At 35.6% G+C, this 16,296-nt stretch overlaps 1 protein-coding gene across 1 annotated transcript in view; it reads left to right on the top strand.

The window, feature by feature from the left end:
• LOC114644898 (scavenger receptor cysteine-rich type 1 protein M130-like) overlaps positions 1-16,296 on the top strand; it is a 31,544-nt gene that overhangs the window by 10,989 nt on the left and 4,259 nt on the right. Inside the window, exons 4-7 of the mRNA XM_051922474.1 lie at positions 914-1,219; positions 10,926-11,234; positions 11,817-12,131; positions 14,694-15,007. Coding sequence (XP_051778434.1) covers positions 914-1,219; positions 10,926-11,234; positions 11,817-12,131; positions 14,694-15,007 — 1,244 coding nt within the window. The remainder of the gene's footprint in view (positions 1-913; positions 1,220-10,925; positions 11,235-11,816; positions 12,132-14,693; positions 15,008-16,296) is intronic.

Here is a 16,296-nt window from a genome sequence, read left to right as displayed (position 1 = left end):
TCAGCAAAATAATAATAAATATTTTACAATTGATTAAATCAATAAAAAAACTAAATAAAAGTGTTGAAATTAAAAAAACAAATTGCAGCAGGTCAATCAGCCCGATGTGTGGATAACAAATCAAGGGAAGTCATACTTAACATATATAATGCACTAGTAAAGCTTCGCCTGGAAATTCTTTTTTGTTATCAATTTTCATTTTATTTAACAAAGTCAGAAAGAAAACATATATATATATATATATATATATATATATATATATATATATATATATATATATATATATATATATATATATATATATATATATATATATATACATATATATATATACATATATAATGAGAAACAATCATCATGTGCAATAAATAAATATGGATTCCATCTTGGTCTTAAGAAACTGTGAGACAGCATTGGTAGTTGGGTGATATATGTTCTAAAAAGGCAGCTGTGTGGCAGTTATATGCTGAACCAGGTTTATTATTTTCAGTAGTTCTGATCTAAGCCATACCATACCAAGATGTTATACTATACCACTTGTGAAAATGTAGTACAAGTCCACTATTTACCTACAGAAACTGATAAGCGTAGATGAAGGCATTTAGTCTTTTGAAGAATGTCTGAGGGAGTGAAAGCGTAGTTAAGTAATTTAAAGTAAAGTGAAGATGACTTTCTACTTGGAAGCAGAGCAAATGAATACAGGCTGTGACAGTAAATCATAAGTTTAGATTCTTGGAGATTACGAGGGGATGATTTAAGAAATTGAATAAACTAGAGTCACAAAAGACAACAATTAATTTTAACTTATTTGCACAGATGTGATTTTTCTTTGGTTTTCATTTCTGCTTGATGTTTAACATTTAAGGGGAAGGGTTATTGTACATTGGAAAATTACCAACACATTTTTTCACAGGATACACAGACTATAGGCTGAGCGATGGATGTTCTGGTAGAGTGGAGCTGGAACATGATGGAGTGTGGAGTACAGTGTGTGAAGACGACTGGGATATAAAGGACGCCTCTGTACTTTGTCACCAGCTAAAATGTGGATATGCTGTGGCAATTTCAGGCCATCAAAGACGTGATGACAAAACTGGACAAATTGTCACAGACATATTTAACTGTAAAGGAAATGAAAGAGAATTATCAAAATGTCAGATATCAACTCAAAAACATTGCAAGTGCTATCTTAAAAAAGATGCTAGCATTACGTGTTCTGGTAAGTAAAATGTTTCCAAATCTATCTATATATATTGCAAAGTTGACTGACTTGAGAAAAACACTATTTACTGTTTGGTTAAAAATTAAAAAATTGGCAGAATGGTACAACTAGGGCAATAGGCTTCTGCTAAGAAAGGACTTTTCGATAGATCAATATTTACATGTAAACCATCCAAAACTCTACAGTGTTAAAACTAAATACCCCAAAATCTCAAAATGCTTTGACTGATTTGATTGAAATTTGAGGATATAATAGAACAAACAAAATTAACCGACTCATGTTTTGTTATTTGTCGATAATAAAGTTGTAATAAAGCATCATATTTTTTGGCTCCGTGCCAAGAAGGAATCTTACAGAGAAATGAGGCTACCACTTTATGTAAATGAAAGCCACCAGCTGATCCGAAGTGGCAGGAAAAAAGTTCAGTTACACACTATAAACCTCGAGTGTAGATGTCAGGTGTTGTTTTGTTAGAGGCAAAAAGGTAACGAGAGAGTACAGGAGTAAGTGGTGTCCTTGGGTACACACAGTATACTTTATTCTATCTGCCTCTGTTTACTCCTCAAGTTGCAATATAAAATATATAGAACATTTGTCCACCCTGGATTGTAGCTTTTATATATATACTGTGTAGAATGTGGTGGCTGGAACAGTCCTCCTTTGTGGTAAAATACATACAATATTATTTAGGACTGGGGTGTTCCCTTAGAAGTAACACTGTGATGTGCCATTACGCTCCTGTTCACGAAACAAAACTTCAGACCCTACTTGCAATAAAAGCCAGGAGGGACAATATGTTATGGTGAGTTTAAACACTTGTGCATTTCAGCAAAGAGGTCTCCCATGTACAGAACATAGAGGAAGAAGATATTGTTCATAGTTCACTATATTACTTCTTTTCACCTGTTCTTTTCTGTACAATGCTTAAAATGTTCAGAACACTGCATGCACCACTTAAATGTGCAGCTTGTAAACATCAGTGCTGTGTGTAATAAGTTAAATAAAATGTGATTCAGTGTATGTAGATACAACTGATGTCCAGGTCACACTTATAGATAATCGAGTCTAAACACAGTTAAAATATCTGACTATGCCACCCAGTTTAATTAAGAGTATGGGAACTTCTGAAATTATTTTAAAAGGCTAAAAAGTTCAACAATAAAATTATTAAACTAGATCTTCACATTAAGAACCTTTATAATATAAAGATAATAGTGCACAGGTTTTTTTTAATGTGGTGGTGAGTAAACACACAATGAAAGAGATGGCAGCAATTTCAAGAAAAATAACAGTAACTTGTATTACACCAGACAATATAAAACACACCAAGAAGATAACAATAGATAAGAATCTAAAAATATCAGGAGCAAAAACATTTTAAAAAGAGAGCACACAGTCCACACTCTAAAGTCTGTTAAAACATAACAATAGAGGATACAAACTTTGGTGGTGCAAAGTCCAAGATGCACACTGTGGTACCACTACAATTAATATTCCAATTGTCCCACTAAAATACTCTGTTCACCGAACACTTGTTTCCCAACTGAAGTCTTGCTAACTTGCCAAATCACTGTCTTTGTCTCTCCTTCATGAAGTGAGCATTCTCTTTCACGTCCGGGTACCTCATGTTGTCACGATGACTTGGGCATGCCTCACTTCTCATCCCCCGGCTTCACTCAGTCTTCCCTGTTTTGCTGGACCCACAACAAACGATATCTCTCTGGTGAAATTACCTTTTCCACCCTTGGGGTAGGTGACACTGTCTGTGTGCCCCACATCTTGTCAGCCATGTACACCTGTCTGCCTGCAAATCCCTGTGCTCTGTGTGAGTGATCTTGACAGTGTTCTTGGTGGAATATCTCTCTCTACTCCACCTGTCACAATACCCTCTGGCCTTGCACCATACCTTCTGCTCGCATTCTCTCTCTTTGCACCATTCAAACACCACCCACTGCCCAGAAGTATATAGCTGCTTCAGTCTCTGTCAAGATCAACATGACGATGGATTAAACAATGGTACATACCAAATTCCTTTGCTTAACATTAGTGTAAACACATTTTCATTGGTTAAACAATAGTACAGGTGCCAGCTGTCAAGAAGTACATATACCACTGTATGCTGATTAGAAACCTGTGTCCCTAGAACACGTTAATTTTTCAAATCAAGTAAATACAATCATTTTCTAAGAAAGCAGGCAGTTCTGTTATCACAGTACTGTATGTTGACAAGATACCAATCAAAGCAGTCTGATCGTCAGAGCAAGTGACTCCTTTGCAAGACTGGTAAATGTCTATGCCTTGTAGAGAGAAATCAACATTAACCTTTAACAGAATTATTCAGGAAATTTGTCTTTTCCCTTATCATCCCCAGTCTCAAACAAAGGGTGCCTATTTCCCATTCATCAATTGGCTTTTACATTTATTATTTACATGTTCTTTTTTTGCCTAAAAAAAAAAACACCCAGTGTACAAAAATGTTCTTCTCTGACACTGATTTTGACCTAAACTCTCCAAAACTTGGTGACAGTGCAAGATTACAAATGAAAGCATTATATTCAAATCTGAATGAAGCCATCATTTATATAGGATGTGCTACAGGAGAAATTAGATTTATACCTGAAATTCCCATTATTCATGCTAATCACCTCTTTGAAATAAAAAGAATACTGTTTTCTGTTAAATTGTGTTTTCCAATGACTATCAAAAAAAGCCAAGGCCAGTCACTAGGAAAAGCAAAAAATAATATATGGCAGGAATGTTTTACTCATCGGCAAGTGTATCTAGCACATTCCAGTGTAAGGAGCTCCAGTGAACAAATAAAATTAGCCTCTGGTTAAAACTACAAATATCGTATACAGAAAAGTATTTACATAGTTACATAGAACTTCCGATACTTCTGATTAACCGACAACACTCTGACCAAGGCCTGTTGCCTTAGGAAATTTCCCCAATGTAGTTGGGTAACACAGCTAGTATTATATTATTCCAAATAACATTTGTTTTCAAATATTTGTAAAAGAATAAAGTCATGTCTTACTACTAATTTAGTATCTGATCATGTTTAAATCTTTTCAGGTCTAAGCTAACCATAACTGTATTCTGTTATTAATTTGCAATTTAGATAACTTACTAAACACTGCTCAATTAAAACTGATTGTCATGTAAAACACAGCTGTGGATTGTCTTTATATTTAATGTAAGTTTAGCTAACGTTTTCTCATGTAAAAACATTGTTTTTCAAGTAGTGTATAGTCTGTTCAGAAATTAACATTACAATTAAAACATTCAGAATAATTAAATTTCTTATTTAAAAGTATTTGTAATTTTCAGAAAAGTACATGACTAAAATGTAAGGCATTCTGATTGTTATAGAAATCCTAAAAAAACAAAAAAAAACAAAATAATAACAATAATAATCCATCCATCCATTTTCCAACTCGCTGAATCCGAACACAGGGTCACGGGGGTCTGCCGGAGCCAATCCCAGCCAACACAGGGCACAAGGCAGGGAACCAATCCTGGGCAGGGCGCCAACCCACCGCAGGACACACCCACACACCAAGCACACACTAGGGCCAATTTAGAATCACCAATCCACCTAACCTGCATGTCTTTGGACTGTGGGAGGAAACCAGAGCACCTGGAGAAAACCCACGCAGACACGGGGAGAACATGCAAACTCCACGCAGGGAGGACCCGGGAAGCGAACCTGGGTCTCCTTACTGCGAGGCAGCAGTGCTACCACTGCGCCACCGTGCCGCCCAATAATAATAATAATAATAATAATAATAATAATAATAATAGTAATAATAATAATAATAATAATAATAAAACTGAAGAAATATGCTGGTTGTGGAGAATGGACAAGATGATCATTATGCCCATTACTATATGTAACACTTGTGTCATCCCACCTTAATTACACCAGTGGTTCCCAAACTTGGTCCTGGGGACCCCTTGTGTCTGCGGGTTTTTGTTCCAACCATCTTCTTTTAATTGGACTCCTGGCCTAATTAAGTGAGCTGTTATTTTCCATTTTCTGTGATTTGGAGACAATGTAGAAATTACAAAAATAACTTTGGTAATTTTTTAAATAAAATTTACTGAGCAGTTATATTTAACAATACTGTATTCTTATGTTGATTTGTATTCTACTTTTTGAGGTGTCCAAGTTATTTAATCCATTATTTACTAATTAGCAGGTCTGATGCTAAAGCAGTTGCAGCCTTATATCGTTCAGTGTTGTTTGCCTGGATGTCTGCTCTGCATGTTTTTAATTGTGATTAAGGTACAATGATAGGAGCAAACTACACAGAAAAAGGGCAAAATAATATGAAACCAACAAAAGAGAGTTAAACATTTAAAGCTACAACAAAAAAAGATTTCTAAATGTCTTTTAAACGTAAAACTCATACTTTCACGCTTGTCTGAATGCAGAAAACGTAGAGGAGAAAAAAACAGCTAATTAAATTACATCAATTAATTATCAATTGTTATAACTGATGAATCTGGTTGGAAAAAAAAACCTGCAGCCAGGACCGGGCGTGGGAACCACTGCATTACACAAAAGCCTACACACATTACATATAAACAAACATATATACAATACATGAAACTACAAAAAGAAGTCATTTTAATAAATACATGCCATATAGTGAGGAAATTCCTTAACACAGACTCAATTCTGTAAAACATACACACATAGTCACACACAACATAAACTGCCCTCTCTCTTGACCTAAGTTTAATATAGGTAGTAGCAAATAGTTTGAATTTAATAATAATTGTAATGCACTGGATGGACCTCACCTAGAGTACTGTGTACAGTTTTGGTCTCCAGGCTACAAAAAGGACATACATAGCAGTGCTGGAAAAAGGCCAGAGAAGAGCGACTAGGCTTATTACAGGGCTGCATGGGGATGAATTATGAGGAATGTTTAAAAGAGCTGCGCCTTTTCAAAATCTCATCTTCTGACCTGCTTTTTCAGTCCAAATCCGTGGAGAAAAAAATCTTTAATAATTAATTTGAACCACATGCAGAGTTTGGTGGGAAGACAGGATGCACTGCATTTCTCAGTAGCCTGATCCAAAAGGACTTTTTCATTAGTTATACTGTATGTGTGAATCAAACAAAAATGTGTAATGTGTTTAACTTTTTTAATGTTAGTGAGTGGAATGGTATAATTATGGCTAAATAAATAACTGATTTTTTCTCTCCTTAAATACTGACTGATTTGGTTATATCTTAATTTTTGTATGGGTACCTTTTCATCCTAAATGGTCATAGAATGAAACAATATATGTCTTTACATGCAATGTTAATAGCCTTTGTGTTTTTGCATATATCTGCATTTCTACATTTTCATACTCTCGCTGTACTTTTGTCTTCATATGCATTAAGAAAGTCAATATTTGTTGCCCCTTAGTACAAAGTACTTATGCTTTGAACTATAATTAGTTAAATAAGTTAAGATGTAAAGTTTAACCCTTTTTATTTAACTCTAAGTTGAACTTTTGATAATATAGTTAAGATAATTAAATACTTAACAATTGTAAGTGGAGTAAACAAAATTGCAAACTAATGTTTTAATTTTTATATTTTATTTTTATAAATATCAAATTGGCATTAATATAAATTCATTTTTCTTGATTTACTCATTCATTTTTGCAGCCTACCTAGATAATCATGTAATGCACTGCAAAAAATAAAATCTAAGAAAATCGAGGCGAGTGAAAAGTTTTTATAAATTAAATCACATTTTCCTAACTGTAAGGTTTATTAATGTAACAAGAAATTTGTATTTAAGATTATTTAGCTTATTTCAAGAAATCTTGCTTACCTGATTAACAAATTTGTTTGTCAAATAAAAGTAAAACAGCAAAAAAAAAATCTGCAAATTGGATACACAAAATTTTCTTGATATTTAATGGGAAACGTTTAAATAATATTAAATATGAATTTCTTGATGACGGAATACAATAACTCTGTAGTCGCAGGAGTGTAAGGCGAGTTCAAGTACGGATAAAACGCGTGGCGAAAGAAATCTCTCAGTCTAAAAGTTTGTTTTAAAAATATTTAGTGAAAATTCAAAGCAAACAATCCACCTAAGAATAAGGAAAAAAGCTGTTACACACATAGAATAAAAGGCAAAATATTAGAAAAAATGTATCTTCTCTAAACTTGGCTTTTTTTATAAAACTTTAGTTGTTTCTGTACTTAAAGATTCTTTACTTCTTCTGTACACTTTAAACCTACAGCGCAGCATATACAATTCAGTACTTTGTCTTTCATGTTACTTGGCACACAAAACATGCAAGGCGCAGTTTAAAACCATGTGCCCTCTACGCCTTACACATGGCAAGGCTGATCACTAACTGAGAATAATGTTTAGTCAGAGAAGCTAGAAATAGTTAGAATATACCAATTCAATTCAACTTATGGGGTTTATAGAAACCTCCCATAAATTATGCACTAATATTTAGGAAAACATTTATATAACTTAAATAACTAGCAAATGGCTCTTGCAAACTCAATATAATCTTTGTTGGTGCAAAGAGAATTGTCTGCAACATCAGCAAAACCAAGGAACTTGTTATTGACTTTTGCCGCACCAAAGAGTGTTTATGTTCAGTCACTATTCAATGAGATGATGTAGAGGTGGGTCCACTCCTACAAGTACTTGGGGGTCCTCATTAATGACAAGATGGACTAGGCTCAGAACACAGAGAAACTATATAAGAAGGGGCAGAGCAGGCTCTTTTACCTTAGTAGACTACATTCCTGTAATGTGGGAAGTGACATCTTCCACATCTTCTATAACTCTGTGATGGCCGGTGTGATTTTCTATGCTGTGGTGTGCTGAGCTGGTAACATCACTTCAAGAGTGGGCCACCAAATTAATAGACTAATTAAAAGGGCAAACGCAGTTATAGGATTCACTTTCAACCCTATGGAGGTTATAATAAAGGACAGAATTAAAACAAACCTGAGTGCCATTATGATTCTGCACACCCTCTGACACACTGACACTGAGTACTTTTAGTCAATGAATCATTCAGTAGAAGTGTGTCAAAAAATGCTACTGGGGCTATTTTATACCAACAGCAATACATCTGCATAATGCCTCACTGGGACTGTGACAGACAAGTCAGAACGTTTTTGTATCTACGTCTCACAATGAAGAAAATAAGATTTAATGGCTTGGTTTAAAAACTTTTCACTTGCTTAGATTTGCTTAGATTTCATTTTGTGCAGGTTGCTCAACTTGAACAACTAAGCACCCATCTTTCCACTTAAAGTTTAATTGTGCTCTTCAGTCTCCAGAGATTGCACACACTTTTGAAAATATGAAACACGCCTATAACCTGTTCACAGGCCAGGATAACCGCTCAATTTTTCCTGGATACCACCAGTAAGAAATCTATCCAGGGATGCTTATAAAAGACACACCTAAGGTTAGCAGCATTGATTTCGTTGTTATTGAAGGCAGGGCATCTCCGCAGCACATATAGCGATGGTATACAGGGTTGCAGTCATTCATCTATGTTGTACAGTTTGATGGTTTGGCTAAGCCATTGGACTTTAAATCACAAACTTGCCATCCCAAGTCCTGCCTGGGACTTGCTGTACAACCGAGAGAAACTCACTTAACCTGTCTGTGCTCCAGTTATTAATATTACCTACAAGTAATTGCAGTGTGTCCTAATTTGTACATTGCCTTGGATAAAAAGACATCAACCAAAGTTTACAATTGCCACACATCTGTATCTGCATTCTTCACTCTAAGGAAAAAAAAATACAATGGAGGTGAAGAGGGCTCAATAACAAATTGAATTTAAAAAGCTAAATTCTTCTTTTAAAACTGCCTCTTTAAAATTCTCTGCTTTATCTGCTTTTGTAAAAACTAATTTTTACAATTGCATTTTAGAACATTAGAAAAATCTAGATGAGAATAGGCCATTCAGCACATCAAAGCTCACTAGTCCTATCCATTTAATTCTTCTAAAAAAACATCAAGTCAGGTTTTAAAAGTCCCTAAAGTCCCACATTTACCACACTACTTGGTAGCTTATTCCAAGTGTCTATGGTTCTCTGTTTAAAGAAAAAAATCCCAATGATTGTGCAAAATTTACCCTTAACAAGTTTCCAACAGTGGTCCCGTGTTCTTGATGAACTCATTTTAAAATAACAGTCTCGATCCACTGGACTAATTCCCTTCATAATTTTAAACACTTCAATCATGTCACCTCTTAATCTTCTTTTGCTTAAACTGAAAAGGTTCAGTTCTTTTAATCTTTCCTCATAATGTATCCCCTATACCCCTGGAATCAGCCTAGTTGCTCTTCTCTGGACCTTTTCTAGTGCTGCTATGTCCTTTTTGTAGCCTGGTGACCAGAACTTCACACAGTACTCCAGACAAGGCCTCACCAGTGCATTATAAAGCTTGACCATAACCTCCTTGGACTTGAACTCCACACATCATGCTATATAACCTAACATTCTGTTAGCTTTCATAATGGCCTCTGAACACTGTCTAGAAGTTGATTGTGTAGAGTTCACTATGACTCCTAAGTCCTTCTCATAAGGGGTACTTTCAAATTTTCGGACCTCCCATTGTTTATTCAAGCAAAACATTTTTACTTCCTAATATCATATGCTCCACTTTGATCATACCCTTTTGTTGCTTCCTCATAGATTCCACCATGTTTGTAAAACCTGACCTCCCTTTTCTGAACCTATGCTGACTGTTCCTTCAATTCCAGTTTAACACTTCCAGTTCTTAGGCATCAGGCAATCTCCCTAGCCAGAAATGGTGAGAACAAAGATGCTACAATCTGAATACTGTATGACCACAAATTCTGCATAGCCTATATACTTCATACTCAAAAATGAAAAGCGATTAAAAGCAAAGGTGTGCTAACTTAAAAAGTAAAAACTTCAGAAAGTCTTCAAAATGTGTTTCCTGCAGTGGACTTGCACTCGATATAGTGTTAGTTCCATCTAATCAGAGCACCGTGATGTCCTTACATTGATGGATTAAAGGCCAGAAGTCCACATGACCGTCATCATTAAGTTCTTCCATGAGAACCCTGAATACAATGAGGACTGATTGAGGACATTTATGTTAGGTAGAATGTCTAGAGGGGGTTGTGTGGTCTCGTGGCCTAGGGACCCCTGCAGATTTTATTTTTTTCTCCAGCCGTCTGGAGTTTTTTTTTTGTTTGTTTGTTTTTTCTGCCCTCCCGGGCCATCGGACCTTACTTTTATTCTATGTTAATTAGTGTTCCTTAATTTTAATTATTTATTTTGTCTTTTTTCTCTTTCTTCATCATGTAAAGCACTTTGAGCTACATTGTTTGTATGAAAATGTGCTATAGAAATAAATGTTGTCGTTGTGACCTTTAATACAGGACTAATCAGACTTAGGTATTAAAATGGTGAATGTGTATAATAATGTCATCTTTATCCCTTCCTTGATGAAACTAAAGAAAATGAGGTCAAATTAAATTGGAATACTACAAAATCATATATAATGTGCACCAATAGGAAATATTTCATTTAATAAATAGTTTTACTGTGGGCTTACCCACCAATGCAATTGCATTTGAACAATAGGTATGAATCTGATCTGGAAAAAAAAATGGGTAAAGAAAAACATAATCTTTTTATTTCATTTAATTGTAACACTTGTTTCATTTTAAGCTGCTTCAGGACATATCAGACTTGTTGGTGGAGAGACACGATGTGATGGAAGAGTGGAAATATTTTACAATAAGGTTTGGGGGCGACTACTTAGTAGCTCATGGAATCAGAAAGAAGCTTCTGCAATTTGTGAAAAGCTTGACTGCGGCTATGCAGTACACATTTATAGCTCTTCTCGCTATGGAGTAGGGGACAGTGACACATGTTTTGGTGGCATTCAATGTACCAGCAAAAAGGGAGCTGTCGTCAGCTGCACTGTGAAATCTGCTGACTGCAAATCTGGAGAAGATGTAGGTCTTCTGTGTTCCAGTAAGTTTTATATTTTATTCTTATGGGGTATCCTTTTTATTATGTATGTAAACATGCACAATTAGCTATTAAAATTGTATATATAAACTGTGGGAGTTCATTAACTGTAAAATTTTAATAATGTTCTGCTCAATAGCATATGAGTAGTGTTTAAAATACAATTTTCATTTCACTTTAAGCCACTTTCATAATCTTTTGTCTGCTTAATACATATATAACATAACATTTTCAAAACATACTTATTTCAGGATAACAACCCTGGACAGTCCATCACAGTTTTCTTTTTCTCATATTGCCACATTTAACCAAGGAAAAATAAAAACATTTAAATCAATAGTGTAAATTGGGAGCATTCTAACTGGGTTTATTACATGTGGCTGGTATATACACCTCAGACTGAATCTAACTGATGTTACTTTTCAGGTCCGCATAAATATGACTTATTCTAATTTAAAAACACAATACAGTATAATATACAGGAATACTATGCTAACCATAACATTATTACTTATAAAACTAGCAGGAAGAATATAGATTTCTTGACATTAAAATGCAAGGTCTCAACCTGTTTTTTTCCTCTAGAACACACGGCCCTTAGACTTGTGGGTGGAGGAGGTGACTGTGCAGGAAGATTGGAAGTTTATTATAATGGAACGTGGGGCACAGTATGTGATGACTCCTGGGATCTAACTGATGCCAATGTGGCTTGTAAGCAGCTGCAATGTGGACATGCTATTAGAACAACTGATTCTTTCATGTATGGCCAAGGAACAGGTCCAGTCTGGTTGGATGATGTCAACTGTGATGGCAATGAATCAGCTCTTTGGCAGTGTAACATGAAAAAGTGGGGGGATCATAACTGCAAACATAAGGAGGATGTGGGCATCATGTGCTCAGGTATTTACTTATTTATTAGTTTTTATTTTTTTCCTCCACCAGTTTATTATATTTAGAGTAAATAGCACATTATCTCTATATATAATCTTCATTTGGATCTTGATCTTTGTTTGTCCACGAATGAATTAAAAGAAGAAGCACTAGATGGCAGTAGAGAGACAGCTAAAACATAGGCATTGCATTAAGAATCTCCTCCAGGCTTATACTACTGAAGACTGTAGTACTCCAGTCACACCTCAAAACACAGACATTCAAACTAAACAAATTGTTGTGCTTTAAATTAACTAATCTTTATATATAATCTTCATTTGGATCTTGATCTTTGTTTGTCTGCGAATTCATGTTCCCCTGACACTGCCTTGGTTGTAACTTTTCTTTACAAACACTGCTGATACCACTCTTTGTGTTTAGATCTGGCATTGAAACCGTGCTTTGTGTTTAGATCTGGCATTGACACCGTGGTTTGTGTTTAGATCTGGCGTCGACACCTGCTTCATTGTCGAGACTGTGGTTTTTTGTGTTTCTATCAACTGTCGTTGGCAGCGCTTCGTCCAAATCGAATGTTCACCCGCTTCTTGGAGTCGGCAGTCAGAGTATATAAGTCGGACACACTTCTGTGATTTTCCATCAGTTGGCGTTTGGAGTTCAAGAAAGAAGCATTGGTTCTTTCTTACTCTTTGGATTGCCACAAAGCAACCTGTGAGATTGGAGAAAGGTTGAGAAGAGATCGTGAGAGGAAACGACAGCGTCGTGAAAACGAGACGGACTGTGAACGGAGAGAAGCAGCAATGCTCCTCCACCCACATAATTACTATTTGGACAGTGATTCCGAGTAGGCCGTTCCTATCGAATCAATGTCCAAGGGTTTTGTTTTGTAATTTTGTTTCCCTTATAAAAAATCATAATGCTGTGCGACAAAGGGCCCAGTTCATGACTGGCAGCCGCGTTTAAACAGGGAGCCCTTTATAGACAACTTTAACACGCGCAACGTAGTTGTGCGCACATGGCTAGTTTAATCATATAAGACATTCTGAACAAATTCAAATCATATTAAATAATATCAATTACAGGGATATTATACAGGTGGCTGCCCCAAGCCTTTCATGTTTTCTGTGTCTTATTGTGACATATTTATGAACACAAAGTTATTAACAAAACAAAATAGTGATCAAATTATACCACAATTAAAGGACAAAATCACTAATACTAGTGGAACATGCAGACCTCAGGCCCTCAACAAGGAAAGAAATGATTTATTTCCAACCCGCTGAATCCAAACACAGGGTCACAGGGGTCTGCTGGAGCCAATCCCAGCCAACACAGGGCACAAGGCAGGAAACAATCCTGGGCAGGGTGCCAACCCACCGCAGTCAATTACATGTACTTGTAATATTTCTGTTGCACTATTATGTTGTATTGAGGTTACTTGTGTTCTGTTCTGTGTATTGTATTGTATTTATCCCCATCTTTTGACGACCACTGCATGCCCAACCTATCTGGAAAGGGATCTCTCTTTCAATTGCCTTTCGCAAGGTTTCTTCAATTTTTTTTTTCCTACAAGGGTTTTTTTCGGGAGTTTTTCCTTGTCTTCTTAGAGAAACAAAGCTGAGGGGCTGTCAATAGGTAATTCATGTTAAAGCCCATTGTTGTGAGATTTTGGACTATACAAAAATAAATTGTATTGTATTGTATTGTATTGTATTGTATTGTATTGTATTGTGTATTTCCAACAAAGAAAATGTAGCTCTCATAGAGGATTTTACCTTTTCAAACCTCAACTGAAGCTTCTCATGGAAATAAAAAACAGGAAACTGAAATAATGCTTGTGACAAATGACTTTAAAAATTCTAACATAGGTTTATTATTGTGGGGTGAGTAGGGCTCACTAGATTTGTAACACACGTACACATCCTATGTTTAACACACACACAGAAAACATGCATATAAGCATCTAAGCACTAGTTATGAATGATGCCTGCACAGTCTATTACTCTTCATTACTATAGATAAGGACTAATTAAATATTTGGCTTGAGCAGATCAGATGGGTGTCCCCTTAGACAATGGAGGCCCTGAAGCAATTTACTCCTGCTCACTGTTAGCCCTGCTAAACCTGTGGGTGAGAAATGGCAAAGTATAGAAGTTTAATGCAAAGAAGCATTTATTTTAAAAATAATAACAGCAGCAATACATATGTAAATAATAAATTCTTGACATAAAGCCCTTGTAAACATACAAGCTGATTTAAAAGTCAAAAAAGCTTCATGCCTTTATGATTCCTACCATTTGAAAATCCCACATAGAAACTGTGTCCTGCTCAGGGCTGACTCCTATGTAAACTGATGCTGCCTGAACCATATTGAGAATAAATTGAAAATGACTGCGTAAAGCATGTTCTGTATTGCAGTTAGATCTCATATTGACTTGATATGTGTCACCTTTTATGCTTCATTTGAACTATATATATTCTTTTCTGCAAAGCACCTTTGAGCTAATTACATACTAGGCAGTATATAAATAAAATATGTATTGCTTTTATTCATTATTATTTTCTTGTCATCAGAATTCAAGGAACTCAGATTGGTCAGTAATGAGTTTGACTGTGCTGGCCGACCAGAGGTTTTCTACAATGGCACTTGGGGACTGATTTGTAGCAATGGAATGGAGGGAATCACTGCTTCTGTGATATGCCGTCAACTCAACTGTGGAGACAGTGGCATTGTCTCAGTCACTGCAACAAAGAGTCCTGCAATCAAATGGCTCGATGAGGTTAAATGTAAACGTCATCACGTGTCACTATGGCAGTGCCCTGCTTTACCTTGGGGAGTAAATAACTGTACAAATGAGGATGTCAGTGAAATCGTATGTTCAGGTAAGGTAATTTTTTATTATTTTTGACAGTAGCTGTTAATTTGGGAAGGAGGTTTTTTTTATTAGTTATATTCTCTAAAAAATATTTTGTACTATTATTTGTGGTGTGCAAATGTTTATTGGAGTTTAAATAGCAATAATGAGCAATAGAAAATAATATCTTTTAAAATATAAAAATCAAAAAAACAGAATAATGACAATAATAACTAAACATGCCATTAACTCCCCACCCACCAACAAAATTTGCCCTGCTAAAAAAGGCAATAGAAACCATTATAGCTCTGATGTCAGACCCCACTGAGATAAAATGTAGGTAGAAAGAAGAAGAGAATATGCATCAGACCAGAGGGTTCTATGATGAATGAAGCAGATGACCAATTGATCACTGCTGCTGAGATTTCTAGAAGTTAGGGAAACCTTGACAGCTATTGTGTTCTGACAAAAGAACTCCTCCTGAATAGAAAACAGGGCAGAGATAAGTGGTCCAAAAAAAAAATAAATTAAAAAAATTCTGGTGAAAAGCAAGGAATGTAATTGTGAAAAAAAAATTCAAGAGAAATTAAGTGATAGACATCCAGAAAACCAAGATTGTGCCCATTCCTAAAACATATGCAAAAAAGTACCTGTGAAGCTCCTCTGGCAGAAGAGGCAACAAGAACCAGGCATAGATGGCAAAAAAGCTTTCGAGGAGATAAAATAATCATGGTGTGCAATTATAATATATATTTTGAAGATTAGGGATCTTAGACAAATATGAAATGCTAGTACAAATTAGATTTCCAAGAAAGTGGGTTTGTTGAGGCAAGATTTGCGCTACCAAAAATAGAGATTTGGTAAAGGACAATACAAAACCCTGCACAGGTGAGCATTTAAAAATGCCACTGAGCTTCAGGTAGAGGATAGAGTTACAGAAATTGTAAAGTAAATGGGAAGGAAGATTTTAAGCTTGGGAAACATTGCATGTTTTGAAGACAGACCTTAGTTGTAAGTAAAAGAGAAAAGACAAGGAATGGAATTCATAGCTCAGACCTCAGTGACTGGAATCTTTGGCGTCCAGCTAAAACTTTTGCCAAGGATTGAAATGCATAGAAAGGCCCAAGAACAAAAAAAGAAATGGGACAACCACCAATATATAAAGCAGAGCTATTGAAGATGGGAATGTAGAAGAAGGGTCATTTTGCACAACCATCTAGACATTTTTCAACCCTCTGCCATAAAATCAAGACTAAATATTCTCGTAACTGGTAACATAGTATTTTAGTTTTAATGTTTTAAATGGGTGGAGATATACAGGA

The sequence above is a fragment of the Erpetoichthys calabaricus genome, chromosome 2, assembly GCF_900747795.2.
Source record: "Erpetoichthys calabaricus chromosome 2, fErpCal1.3, whole genome shotgun sequence".
NCBI lineage: Eukaryota > Metazoa > Chordata > Cladistia > Polypteriformes > Polypteridae > Erpetoichthys > Erpetoichthys calabaricus.
The sequence above is the reverse complement of the archived record's forward strand: the minus strand, read 5'-3'. Positions and strand labels throughout refer to the sequence as shown.